The sequence below is a fragment of the Salvia miltiorrhiza genome, chromosome 5, assembly GCF_028751815.1.
Source record: "Salvia miltiorrhiza cultivar Shanhuang (shh) chromosome 5, IMPLAD_Smil_shh, whole genome shotgun sequence".
Classification (NCBI taxonomy): domain Eukaryota; kingdom Viridiplantae; phylum Streptophyta; class Magnoliopsida; order Lamiales; family Lamiaceae; genus Salvia; species Salvia miltiorrhiza.
This window is the reverse complement of record NC_080391.1, coordinates 4,980,898-4,995,607: the sequence shown is the minus strand read 5'-3', so window position 1 is coordinate 4,995,607 and position 14,710 is coordinate 4,980,898. Positions and strand designations below refer to the sequence as shown.

The window sequence follows — 14,710 nt, the reverse complement described above, 5'->3', positions numbered from 1 at the left end:
GTAATTTGATGTTGTATATATGCCGGAATTAATGGCTAAAAAAAACTGCGACAGTAAAATGGTGATTATTTATTCGTGAATGGAATACCTTTATAACAATAATTTTAATTTTGTGGCGATGGGTTCTATTTATTTCTATATTTCATGCATCTTGTCAATATTTCCTTCATGGTGTGAAAAAAATGTAACAATGACAAAATGCCAATAATTAAACCCAGAGTTTTCTTGTAGTGACTGATTTTGATTCATTAATTATTTTACATAATAATTTAGAGTTAATGGGCTCAATTAACACTTCTTGGATAAGAAAAGGAAAAAATATCCACCCAAATAAAAATATGGAAAAACTAGCCTTTTTTAATGTAAATGTACAATTATACCCTTAATACTGTTACACACTTTTTCGGAAAAGTGTGTAATAACGTAAAAGTGTGTAATTGCAAAAAAATGTGTAACAGTGTAAAATACACTGTTACACACTTTTTCAAAAATCGTGTAATAGTGTATTTTACAATGTTACACACTTTTTCTAAAAAATGTGTAATTACGTAAAAGTGTGTGATTGCGAAAAAGTGTGTAACAGTGTAAAATGTGTGTAATAGAGTATTTTATACTGTTACACACTAAAAGGGTATTTCAGTCAAAAATGCTATTATTTCCATATTTTTATTTGTATAGCTAGAATTTCCTATAACTAAAAGGTTTTGGCTAGAGTAGGGTGCTGCCTCTAATGATTTATTTTACGTGGCCACCCGCCTTCATCTAAAAGGTTTTTGTTTAAGGATTGAATCATCATTAATTAATCTTAGCATGAATGAAGTTGGAACTTAAGAATGAAATCATATATCTAATAATCGTATGTTTATTGAATCGAAGAATGAATTGATAAATTAATTTATATTATTGTATAGAACGAATATATAAATGTTTTTATAGGACCAAATTTCCTTCAAACAACCGATATATTATCAACATGACATAAAAGACAACTGAAATAATGATTTAACAAATTAATGAAGCCTTTTAGTATAGGAAAATATAAATACTCCTCCCGAAAAAAAAAAAAAAAAAAAACTCTTTTGTTATTTCGGGACGTCCACAAAATTAGTCTCTTTTAGTGTAATAATAATAATAAAATATATTATTATTATTATATATGTGGGTCCGATTTAATTTACAATACAATTAATTATTTTTATTTAAAACCGTATTGCATGTCTTCTAATAATATTTTTTCTTGACAGAGGAAGTATCTTATTTAATTATACTTGCTTTAAAAAGTGTCTCATTCCAACAATATCATTCACTTTCTTAATGATATGAGAATTGTGGGGAGGGTTTAGAGTTGTAATTTTGGGGAAAGTGTTTCAATTAGTAAAACTATGTATTGTTTGTTTTAGAACCAATAATTAAATATATAACTTAAATAACATATCAGATCATGTTTAAATTATAAAAAAAGCTTATTGTGAATGTCATTTATAATGTTTATTTTAAAATAAGACAAGCGTGTATATATATAGTCTCTGCGTTCCTTATTCGGTATATATATATATATTTTGTATAACAAAAATCATCCCATATTTGTTAGTAATCTTAATAATTGTGAAAAATAGACAACTAAATGGCAATGAATAAAAATGAAAAGTAGCACAAGGCCTTGAGAGTTTGATATTTAATTTGATAGTCTAATTAATTAAATGACAAATGACAGCTCCCAACTAGTATCATTTATTTCTTTTGTTGTGGGTATGTCGTGTGAGATATGCAATACATCATGGCCCAAATTCTGTTTCAAGTGGATCTGATTAGGCAGAATTTTCTTAGTTGATTTACGACTACACATTTTTGCAAAATCTAATTTATGACTACACATTTCTGCAAGATCTAACTTATAGTCACATCAATGAACCGCCATATCTCAATCTCAACCAAATAATTATGCATCAGATTTTTTTTGTTTAATCAATTTTGCCATAACTCTGAAAATGTCAAAATAATAATATGAATAAACACATATGACGATAATGTGACATCATCTGCAAAGTAAATTGGGGGGGGGGGGGGGGGACGAATTAATCATGAAAAAGATTTTTCCTAATTTAAGTTACTAATTACAGGAGTGGTTGTACCAAACCAAATTATGTGAAAGAAAAATTAATGTTCCATCTAAAAGTTGAAAATACCCTAAAATCAAAATAATTTTCACCTTCAACAATAATCCATTATCTGCCTGTGCACAATTGTATAAATTTAATATAGTGAAGCTCGATCTCCACGTTTTAACTTTTAAGCACATTGCAGCAGTATTAAAGCGTGAAATCCACCTCTAATCTCACTCAACCACACCCTTGAAAATAAACAATAAGCATTAACTAGTGCTGAAGATATATACACTTGAGATCATCTATTCAAAATAAAAATCGTTTTAATGTTTTTCATTAGTGCCATAAGTGTCAACGAAAATCCAAAATAAAACCAAGTAAAATCTTGGCACTTATGATACTAATATAGAAACAACAACAATATAATGAATAAATCAGGATGTGAAGAAGATGAAGCACATGAAACAAACAAACAAAAAACCCTAGATGAATAATCTAAACTCTAAATGGAACATCTAAACCCTGCGGGGAAGTGTTTAAAATGGTCCCCTTTTGGCACTTATGTATTAATAGTGCCATAAGTGTCATACGTGCAGCACAACTACAGAAACAACATCAATAGAATGAAGAAATCATGATGTGAAGAAGATGAAGCACATATGAATCAAACAAACAAAATCTCGTATCAAAACTCGCCGGATCACTGCAAATTCGTCAAAAGCGACGAGAGAGAGAGAGAGAGAGACGAGAATAGCCTCTCTTCGTCGACAGGGGCGAGAGAGAGAGAGAGGAAGATAGGAGAATCACGCGTAAAGTGGCTACGAAATTGGAATCAGTGTGAGAAAGGGGGAGAATCAGCTCTTCATTGACGGCAACGAGAGAGAGAGATAGGGGGTTGGATTGGATCCGATGGGTAAAAGGAGATGGCTGGGCTGGATCACACGGGTAAAAAAGGTATAATAGGCATACCGCCTAATTAATGGCCATATTTTATTATTTTAAGATTAGGGGCCAAAATTTAATTTTGGTTCTTCATTATGGCCAGCAGGATAGATTGTTTCTTTAAATATGGACTTTTGATGATACAGTAATAATATAATTTGGACTTTTAAGATTTCAAAATATATTTATCTGTCGTTCTCGACTTTATTGAAATAGTGACGGGGACATCCAATGCTAACCTAACCAAACCAAATAAAGCAGGCAACAAGTGAAAGACAAAGAGAAGTTGGCATCAAATAAATGTATACTCTTTCTCATCATAGCTGATCTGGTGTAGGAAGAGTGATATTCTTGAACGATGTGAAGCCACCATCTACAACAAGATTATGCCCACTAACAAACTTTGCATCATCAGATGCAAGAAACACAGCAGCATTTGCAATGTCACCAGGCTCACAAACAGCTCCTTTCAGCACACTGAAATCATGCACCATCTTCACCAGCCTATGAGGATCGACCTCCGGGTAGTACTTCTTTATCTCGTCCATCACAAACGGGGTCGGGATGGCCATCGGGGATATGCAGTTGACACGAATCCCGTGCCTGCACAGCTCCGATGCAACTGATCTCACGATCCCTATCACGCCACTCTTGGACACAGAGTAAGTGTGTTGTGCTAGTCCTCCCATTAGGCCTGTCACACTGGCTGTGCAGAGGATAACCCCTCTTTCCCTCGGGATCATGACACGGGCCCCGTGCTTGATCCCAGACACCACACCCCGGACATTGATCGCCATGACTCTGTCGAAGGAGGCCAAGTCAAGGTCCACTATGCTTGGGGGGGTATGACAGGCAATGCCTGCATTGTTGTACATGATGTCGAGGTGGCCGAACTTGGACACGGTGAAGTCCACAGCGTCTGAAACGTCCGATTCTTTGGTGACGTCGCATGCAACGAAGGCAGCATTCTGACCGAGCTCCAGGGTCGTGTGGTGGCCCTCATCTTTCTGGATGTCGGCTAGCACTACTTTGGCACCATTGTTGATGAATTTGGTTGCTGTTTCTTTGCCTATACCACTTGCTGCCCCTGTAATTAGAGCTACCTTGCCTTCCAGTTTGCTGAAAAATCAAATCAGCCATTTGATTTTTGCAGAAATCAAATTAGCCCTTGGGCCATAAATTTACTTATTTACATGAAATTGCTTGCAGCTCAAAATAGGAATAAATATATTAAAATCTAAAAATGTGAATGACATTTAGTTCAAAAGCAGTCAGCCCAAGATCGTTTCCGAAAAGATCAATTCTTCGGACTGAAAAATTTGCCCTTTTTTATAGTTTAAAACAATTTAATAGGGAAGACATGATTAGGTTTGAAATTTCAAATGACCTCAACTATTAGTTGAAGTTAAGTACCAGCTCTCTCCTAATGTAATGAGTTGTCTTCTTTACTATGTACAACGCTAAAGATTATGACAATAAATTAGTTTAATGAAATAATTGAAGAGAAAACCTGTAAAAAGAATAGAGCAACTTTACCTTGTTGTGTCTTGAGAAAGCCATCTCCGAGTCAGCAAAACTCTTGCACCGGACAACTTTCTGAGCCGCAATTTTAATAAGAAAATACCAAATGATCCCAAAAATCAGAATTATTATTGGAGAAAAAACCCAAATGCAAGATTATTCACTGCAAATTAAACTGTCAAATCAACAAGGACGAAAATTAAGAAGCAGCAGCACGAGAATAGAAGGAATTTTAAGCATGAGAGAGAGAGAGAAAGAAAGAAAGCGACCTGAATGGAGTTCTCAACATTCTGTGCAAACGAGATGATGAATGAAAACAAGAGAGCAAGTCAGGATTTGGCTCCCAATAAAAAGAAGAGCAAGTCAGAAACGTCAGCGATTTAATGACTCAAATGCATCTTGCAAGTTGCAAATTTAATACACAAAGAAGAATCTTTTATGCGTCTGAATGGTTTGATTTTTTTATATTTAACTTTTGAATTTTTGTTTTGGGCATTGCGATTCTTTGTTTTACAACTTCAAATTTGGATTATTCTGGTTTTGCAAATTTAATACAGCTAAATTCACCCAGTGGTCCCAGTATACTGTTTCTGCAGTGAAGACTCGTTTATTAGCAGTAGGGCTGTCAAAACTTGTGGCCCGGCCCGGCCAAAAATTTCAGTGGGCCTCGAAAGATGAAGCCCAGCCCGGCCCTATACGGGCCGTCGGGCGGGTCGGGCTAAAATGGCCAAAATTGATAAATTAATATATAATTTTTTTTTACTTCCAAAAATTGATAAATTAAATTAAATTTAAAGAATAAAAGTTGAAGACAAATACATTGAAACAAAAAGGGTTTAAAGTAGCAACTGCCAACTATATCTACATACAGAAACGATCACCTACCCACTGTGGGCATGCATAACGTGCCCACCATGATGTGGCAATTATAATTATGGTAAGATAATTTTAATTAAAGTAAGATTTATTAATTCTCTTTTCTAATTAAAATTATCACATCAATGGTGGGCACGTTATGCTTGCCCACGGTGGGTAGGTGATCGGTTCTGTATCTACATATCTAAATTATGTAAATTAATAAAAGTGAATGTAAACAGTATGACCCCCTAAAAAAATGCAAACAATATCACAATTGACAACCTTTTCCCCTGTAAACAATATATATTCGGAATTCTAAAAAACAAAAGCATATATATTCGGCATTCTCAAAACAAAAAAATTCATCACACCATATTCATCACATCAAAATTCATCACAAATCCACAAAAAAAAAAAAAAAAAACATTAGTTTAGTTTCAATTAGATGTTGATTGCTAAATTAGAAATAATTTAAACGTGATTCAATTCAAAATAAATGATAGTTATTTACTTATTTTATTAAAAAAGTTGCCTAAAGGCCTATTTTACTACCGGGCCTATCTAGCCCAAAAGCTCGGCGGGCTTTTCGGCCCACGGGCCGCATAGATCGGGCCAGATAGGCTCAGTTTTTTTTTTTTGCCTTAAAAATCCTAGCCCAGCCCAGTCAAAACTACGGGCGGGCTGATCGGGCCAGGCCACTTTTGGCTCATTTTGACAACTCTAATTAGCAGTGTTGGAGAGAATTCATTATTTCGTAAAACTATTCAAATTATATATAAATAATTTTTAAATTATTGTTAATATAATTTTAAAATATAAGTAATGTTGAAATTGTCATTTATCCAAAAACATTAAATCTCGCACACAAGAAAAGTAAGTATATGTGCAGATACAGTATCATAGACTGTACTAAAACAATGGAGACCAGTACGTCAAGAATAGTTACCCAATTCGGTCATAAAACACCTACGGTGCCTCGCTCAAGGTAAACGATCCGCTAAATGAATTTAAGATATACACGAATTTACACAGCAAGACTCAATCTTACTAAAACAAATAAGAAAATCAAAACTTAAGAAAGCTGAAAATCTGCACTATATAATTTCAAGCTAAAAATCTGAACATATAATTTCAAGCTTAAATTCAAACATATATTTTTTTTACAATTTTTTACCATTCAATTATAAATCAAGGAACATATAATTTCAAGCCGAAAATCTAGCCCTAGATCAAATCTGAACTCAAGTAATGTAAATTCAAGCAAAATGTAAAATCTAAACGCAAGAAATGTGATAAAATCTGAGCATATAATTTTGAGCCCTAGGTAATTAACGTTTTACCTTAATTTGTGAACTGGAGGCTGGAATCGTGGAGGCGGTGAGTGTGACGATCGTCAGCGATAGGAAGTCGCTGCCAAAAGGATGGAGTTATCTGGACTCTAGAGAGCGGCGAGAAGATGAGGGCTACCGGAGGCTGTTGTGCTTTGCTCGCGTGAGGCTGCGGCGAGCACCGGTGGCTGGTCAGGCGTGAGGCGTCGAGTTTGTGAGAAATGAAGAAGAGAGACGACAGGCAGATTAACAGGGAGGGAAGGGTAGTAGAGTTTCTGGGTTTGCCAAATGAATTGAGATTAACTATTACGCTTTAAAAATTATTCTATTATAAAAATAAAAAATAAATATATAATTTACCTATATCGGGTTCAACCGATTCAAGCGGGTTTTGACCCGGACCGATCCGATGATTGTTCGGTCCTACATATCTATCCCAACCCAGACCATATCTCTTACAGAATGGACCGACCTGTCCCGAACCCGTTGGTATGGGTCGATTTTGTAGTTACGGATCAGGGTTTCCCACCTTAAATGTCTGTTATGAAGGATTTGACTGACAATATAACACGTCACACCAGATCATGATTGAGCTATTAAAGAAGAGATTTGATGATAAAATTGATATTATTAATTAAATTGAGTTTTATATAAAAGAAAGAAGAAAAAAAAGCCCTTGAAAACACAAGAACGCAGACTAGGGACCGAAACTCAAAGACGAGCTCATCAAACAACAGAAAACAAAAGGCGAATCAGCAAAAACGCCCTAAAAAGCTTCGCTAAAGACCCATTCGCACAAACACCTAACAATAAAGAAAACCTATGTTGGTGTGGAAGTCGTCCAAATTCATTTCATCCGATCAACGGTCGTTGGCGATATTATTCATAGCACACAAACTAGCTAGCATTTCTTCTATGATCAACAACAAACTTCATCGCTTATATCCCATTTCCTCCACATTTCTGAGGCGACCTTTGATGCTATCTTCCGGAGCTTGTGGTACGCGCGGACGCTCCATACCCTTAGGAGGACGGCCTCGTCCACGCTTAGGCGGCGCTTGATCAACGAGCAGTTTCATCCCCTGACTAACATGCTTCTCTAACCTACTAATACGACTAGCAATATCCTCCGGAGTAGGAGTGGATGAATAATTTCTACTCTCATGCGAGATACCCCGCTTTTATCGATGTTGTGCGGAGAAACCCGACCCGCAGAACCAGCCTCAATTTCCCTCTCCATGCCCGACCGAGTTGCTAAAAACGTTGGGCCAACTGTCGTGTCTGTGAACTGAATGGTCTGACCAAGAGTCGCACCCGCCTCGGCAGGCTGCCTCATGGTCACCATTTGCTGCCTAGACTTCGCAGCAGTCTGCGGTGAAAACCAATCCGCAGAACTGGCCGCGATCTCCATCTCCGCATCCAGCCGAGCTGTTGAACTCATCAGACCAGTAGCCATGGTCGTGGGCATAGCCTGACCAAAGGTCACTGCCTCAGCAGGCTGCCTCAGCTCCTCCCTTTGTGGTTGTGTCCGCGCTGTCGGGCTTGCAACCGAGCGCGGACGCAACCGCGCTACTGTTCGCCATGATCCCCTCATCTATGTAGCTGTCAGAATTCTCCACACGGTCCACATGTTCTCTTTCAACATATTCACCATCGTTAGTTTCTAGAACCGCAAAGCCATTACCGATCTGCGGCCCTATATTCTGCCTCGTTTTCTTAGGTTTCCAATTATTCCAGGGTTTCACCCGCGTGAACACATCATCCCGTTTGGGATTCTCATGGGAAACGTCCCTAGCAGTCTGCACGTATGATATAAATAGGACAAATATGCTAAATTTTGATAATTGAACTATATCATTGTAACAATCTGTATTTATAAATTTAAATGAGATCAGACAACTAATTGAATTTAGGATGAGTACATGTATATAGATAATAGTCAGGTTCGAACATTTATCAACACGTCTATATGAAATTTTCTTTATTGTTGAATCTTTTCTTATGATATACTTCATCCGTCCCATTTATATTGGCTCACTTGCTATTTTGGGATGTCCCAATTGTATTGACCCATTTCTTAAAATAGCAAAAATAAGGACTCATAAGTGGACAAAAGTAAAACACTCTCATCGTGATAAAAGAAAATCTTATTGTACCAACTATATAGTACAAGTCTAGGCATTGAGATGATGTTCTACTTTCATGCTAAAAATCTAATTGACAATCACCGAGATCTTAGTCATGTGGGCTGGCCAGACCCAGCATAACGAATCTCTCAGTCAAATGGGAGCTTGCCCCCAATCATGTCAACTTCTTATCTCTTATAAGGCTCTAAGTCAACTTCTAACTTAAAGCACTTACTTCTAAGTACTCCAATCATAAATCATTGATACTATGAAAGTCCATTCTATGCCGTTCTAGCGAAGCTATCACGACCTACATCATAATCATAAGCAACATAAGTTCTTATATAAGAAACTTAATCTTACCGCTATTGAAATAGCTCAAGTAAATCCTTAGTCTTAAGGCAATGCCTCTATGTTGTATCATCACTATGTTAAATATTTCTATCTTACCAATCTTTACTTAAATCGATCAAGCGGTGCTATCACGACTAACATTCTCAAAGCATTCTTGGGTGATACTCAAACGGTTTGTAAGAGGACCCATCAGTCTAATCGTATAAGCATGAACCTAAAACGATAACATAAAACTTTCTCATTCATACATACTTCTGTTTCTTTTGAAACCTTAAACATATATAGACATTTGAAGTTCTTTTCATGAAAACTTTGCTTGTGCCGGAAAGATTCAAGGAATCCAACTCGACCATATATTCACTTATTCGCTAAGGGCTCGGGTAGTCCCAAACACGAAATAACATTCATTGAGTCGCTATGGGTTCGGGTAGTCCCAAACACGATACTATCGTTAAGGGTTCGGGTAGTCCCTAACACGATATAACATTCATTGAGTCGTTATGGGTTCGAGCAGTCCCAAATACGACTTTAACTTATCTGATCGTTAAGGGCTCGGGTTGTCCCAAACACGATACTGAGCTAGGTTATATGAGTCGGAGACCCAAAATAACAATATGAAAGCAATTAGCACTTCATAACATATATCATATGGAAAGCGGTAAGCAATTCACAAAGCATCATAAACATAAGGAGCACATTTTCCTGAAAACTTTCATAACTTTGAATGTATATATATATATATATATATATATATATATATTGAAACTTTTATCGTACCTTGATTGCGGCAGTGTGACGGCGGGCTGAGGGCTATTAACATTCTTACAAGTCTAGAGATACTATTCAAGACTCAACATCAAAAAGCTTTTGGTAATCAGAGACATGAAAGAAAACCTATAGTCTGATACCATTCTGTCACACTCCAATTCTTGAAAGAATAAATTAAATCGAGGTGCGAATAATTCATAGAAATGAACAAGGGAAAATCCTTGTTGAAACCCAAATAATGAGATAAAAAGACAGGCTAGGCCCCTTTGGATCACAAGTTTTGTTTCATGCTTCTGACAACCGACATTCATCAGCATAAATCTAGGAGTTAATATTCTAAGCTCGATCAGAGTTGTCATTCGAAATGTAACGTGAGAGTCTTGAATTGAGAAATTAAAAGACAAGACATTATCTATGCTACATCGAAAGTCTTAAAAGGAAGTTGAACCCTAGCCTCAATTCAGTCCCGTCAGCACTAGCCAGCCAACCTGAAAACATTTGAAAGTATTTTTGGGCTAAGTACTAATGTACTTAGTGGGCATGCATTTTCTGAAACATTTCATATTTTCGTAAAGACAGTTTATCCAATTACACTGACATAACTTAGAAGGTTTTAAAATGAAATAACTTCTAAGCATGTTAAAATATTTTCTTTAACTTGTGCGCACATGTCACACTCCCTTTCTGTTACTCGCTGTGATCCCGGACCTTTTAACCATTGTCGGATCCATTTCTTCCATTTATTTGAACTAAGGGCGTAACCCAAACAAGTTTCATTTGACCTCGAGACGCTACCCAGGTAGACCTTACATTATGGAGATCAACCTACCAAGTCAGCTAACGAGTATACACAATTCTCAAATAACGTGTTAGGCCATAAGAGAATATCAATTAATTCGTTGTGGCGAGCCTTAAATAGAGTAGAGTGCACATAAACATTTTATTGGTTAAACAGTTTGCATTTCATTAAATAAATAATTTGAAATTTATTGAAACATTTAGATATTAATAACTCAATCATACTTTATACATTTGGAAAGTAAGCCCACCTAGATAGGCAAAACCTGAAGATCATTCACATATAAACATGTCTTGGGAAAGCAGCGCTAATCCCCTTGGACCACAAAGCCTACAAGAAATTCTATTCTTAATAGATCTTGTGAAACTAACTTAATATCTTAGTGAGTTTGCTAAACAGTCCATGCTATTAATAATTAATGAAGCCCAATAACCAGAACCAATTTAATCATGAATACTTTCATTTGCAGAATATATAATGCAAATAATTTCGTGCTCAACTCATATAGTGAGTAATCATATTTAATATATACACATAATAATAATATAATATTATTATGCAAATTAGTCTGTTAAATAATTTAATCAAACTAATTATTAGTCTAATTAAATAAAATAGGGAAGCCATTTAAATAGATGAAATGGAGCTCATGCTTAAATAAATAACAGCCCATACCAATTAAAAGATGAGGCCCAACTCAATAAAATAGGAATGGCCCAGACTGAATAAAATAAATCGGGCCCATCTAAATAAAATCGGCCCAGCTCAATTAGGCCCAACCCTAGTAGCCCAAAACCCTCTCGAAGCCGCACATAAACACAAACTCACGCTGCATCCTCTCCTTCTTCCTCTCTTCCGGCAGCCGCCTCTCTATTTCCGGCGACAGCAACGGCGATAAGCCGCTGACACTCCCGGCTCTCCCCTCTCTCCTTTACCTCAATCACAGCCGCCCACCTCCCTCACTCCACCGAACCCAGCGGAAACAGTATACAGTCGCCGCGCCCTTCTCCGTGAAGAGCCGACGATCGGCCCCTCTCCCTCGCCCCATCTTCTTCTCCCTCGTTTGCCTACAACATAAGTCAGCGGCCGCAGCAGCAAAACCGACCACCGCCGCTCAATTCTCCAGACCTCTAGTTGACTCTCCTGCTCGATTCCCGGCGACCGCAGCTCCTTCCACGGCCGCCGCCCTCAACCACTCTCACCCTCGACCTATCCTCTGAAACTCCGACGACAACAACGACTCCTCTCTCCAAATCCGACTTCTTTCCCCAAATTCCCAAACCAGATGCTTCCGGCGAGCAGCAGCGAAAGCCGCCGCCGACCGTGCCACCGGTCTCCCTCTCCGCCTTCCTCCTTTCAGATCGACGGCACCGCTAGTACCGCCCTATTCCTTGGCAACAGCGGCCGCCGTGGCCTCCGTCGCCTCCCTCCTCGAGCCCCAATTCCCGACCCCAAGGTCACCTTCTTCACTCTCCGACTCGATTCACTCACACAAGCATTACTCGACTCCACAAGCAAAACGACAACAAGGGAAATCAAGGCTTCCAAATTCTACTTCTATTTCTTTTCAGTGAAGCCATGTTCTACTTATATATGTATACATGCTGTTCTTTGTGAAATACACATATGATTGTATATGCAGATGCCTTGATGAGATATTGAATGTGTATGCCTTGTTCATGTGGTGAGTTGAAACTTCTCAGATATGAAACAATTGGTTGTTTAAAACATACTGTAAAAATGAAATCGGCGAGATGGAAGCTTAAGGTGTTTTGATTAAGTTGAGCTGCTGAAAACCTGAATGTTTTGGCTTTAAGGAAATTGACATATTAATTGAGTTGAAGAATGAAACCTCTTATGAAAAGATCCCGCTGTTGTTAATTTGATGGACGATCCCAGCTGATGAAATTCTTGTGGGCGAGAGAAAACTTATCAATTGATAGAGGTATGGGGATAAAGGGCATGGTATAAAGTGGTCGATGGTGGCCGACATGATACATGTGCATTGGTCATGATGAAAGTATGATTGTGGTAGGTGTGGAATCATGGTTGATTGATTGTAGGTATTATAAAAGCAATAAATTTATGCAGTCAGACTGTGGCCACCCACACATTAATATACTCCATCCGTCCCGCCACCCACACACTAATATACTTCATCCGTTCCGGTCAAGACGCACATTTGCTCCGCACGTGATTTAAGGAGACGCACATTTGCTTTTCCGCACGGGATTTAAGGAGTTGTAGATTAATGTTTTAAGTGTGTAATAATAAAGTGATAAAGTAGGAGAAAGAAAATAATAAAGGGATAAAGTAAAAAAAAAGAATGTAATAAAATGATAAAGTAGAAGAGAGAAGGTAATAAAGAAATACTTAATTAGTGTTAATTAAGTGTTTAAAATTCCTTATTTTTGCCAAATATATAAATGTAGCATCTTCGTTGGGACGGCCCAAAAAGGAATATGTAGCATCTTGAGCGGGACGGAGGGGGTAATAAGGATAATCTTGATTTATTTAATTTATTTTTTTAAATAAAAATAGGATTTAGTTATTTTATTATATTCTCTATATTGTACTTATTTTTAAAAAAAAATTGCATTTTTTATTTTTAATTTATTTTTTAATAAAAATAAAAAAGTTACCAAAAAATTGCAAAAAAATTACTATAATGTAGAGAATATGATAAAATGACTAAATCTTATTTTTATTTTAAAAAATAAGTTAAATAAATTAAATTATTTTCTACTTAAGTAAATTGTTGGCAACCACAATATGGCTGTTTAGCATTACTCATAAATTTATGCAGCCACATTATGGTCATCCACACGCTAGTATAATAAGGAAAATCTAGATTTATTTAATTTATTTTTTAAAATAAAAATAGGATTTAGTTATTTTACTATATTCTCTGCATTGTACTTATTTTTTTAAAATTTTTTAAATTTTTTATTTTTTAATAAAAAATAAAAAAGTTACCAAAAAATTTACAAAAAAATAATTACAGTGTAGAGACTATGATAAGATAACTAAATCTTATTTTTATTTTTAAAAATAAGTTAAATGAATTAAATTATTTTTGGGTAAATTGTGGGTGGCCACAATGTGGCTGTTTAGCATTACTCTTATAAAAATGTGTAAGATGACACTATGATAAAAATAGTAATAAAAACTTTTGAGTGTAAATAAATTGAGGTGATGATTTGACAATTAAAAACTTCACGCTTGAATTATCGAAACTTCAGGGTTCGTTAAATATATAGCTCATGTAAATGCTTAATGCTCAAATATTTAATTTAAATAAATATGCAATGTATAAAAATTTAAATAAATAAATTTACAAATACTTTTGTAAATCATTTTTGTGTGAATTAAAAATAAATTTATTTTCTTTTATCCAGCATGAATCATCTTACTTTCTAAGTTTAAAATTATTCTAAACTTAGCTCGGGAAAAACGGGGAATTATAGGTCCAATTTTAATAAACATGTTCAACGAAATTCTTCTATGTTTTTTTAATCTTTATTGGGACGCATACGTGCATAACCAATTATTGTAACAAATTTTATTTATAAACTTAAACAAATTCGGGTATTTAACGTGTAATACTATATGAGTTTGGAACGAAAATGCATAATAAAATAACTTTTTTAAGGGTTTGTGATGAAGATGGGGGGTATAAATAAATGTTTTAAACATTTGTGTTTAAAGAAAATTAAAGAAACATGCTCTTTAATCTAATTATTTGTAATATCCGTCAATTTTACCCATCGTATACATGCATATAAATATGTATATTATATATATTATATAGAGAGGATTTTTTTTAAACCTTTATAAAAGGAGGATTTCATATTTCTTTAAAGGATAACATTTTTTCGATACTTTTAATAATATGTATATTATTATTTT

The 14,710-nt window shown here is 35.8% G+C and overlaps 1 protein-coding gene across 14 annotated transcripts; it reads right to left on the bottom strand.

The window, feature by feature from the left end:
• Positions 1-3,196: 3,196 nt before the first annotated feature.
• Positions 3,197-12,811, bottom strand: LOC130985373 (short-chain dehydrogenase reductase 3a-like). 14 transcript variants are annotated; one of them, XM_057908323.1, is made up of 6 exons: positions 12,654-12,789; positions 7,115-7,310; positions 6,767-7,029; positions 4,838-4,908; positions 4,584-4,643; positions 3,197-4,166 (listed from the first exon to the last, which is right to left on the bottom strand). In XM_057908323.1, exons 4-6 carry the CDS (start codon positions 4,855-4,857, stop codon positions 3,365-3,367), a joined length of 882 nt encoding a protein of 293 aa, XP_057764306.1. In that variant the 5' UTR covers positions 4,858-4,908; positions 6,767-7,029; positions 7,115-7,310; positions 12,654-12,789; the 3' UTR covers positions 3,197-3,364. The 14 variants fall into 14 exon arrangements, with proteins under 14 accessions (XP_057764306.1, XP_057764313.1, XP_057764312.1 ...); XM_057908330.1 differs by lacking the exons at positions 6,767-7,029; positions 7,115-7,310 and adding exons at positions 10,457-10,490; positions 11,052-11,131 and having other exon boundaries at positions 4,838-4,858; positions 12,654-12,782; XM_057908329.1 differs by lacking the exon at positions 7,115-7,310 and adding an exon at positions 11,052-11,131 and having other exon boundaries at positions 6,767-6,942; positions 12,654-12,781.
• Between the last annotated feature and the right edge of the window lie 1,899 nt (positions 12,812-14,710).

Excerpts from the sequence above, each read along its gene's own strand:
- LOC130985373 (XM_057908317.1), bottom strand. The coding sequence starts at position 10,500 with ATGTTTTCAGGTTGGCTGGCTAGTGCTGACGGGACTGAATTGAG. Across the intron at positions 4,859-10,456 it reads GCTGACGGGACTGAATTGAG|AATGTTGAGAACTCCATTCA; the intron begins GCTAGGGTTCAA and ends TCGTTTGCACAG. Across the intron at positions 4,644-4,837 it reads ATGTTGAGAACTCCATTCAG|AAAGTTGTCCGGTGCAAGAG; the intron begins GTCGCTTTCTTT and ends ATTGCGGCTCAG.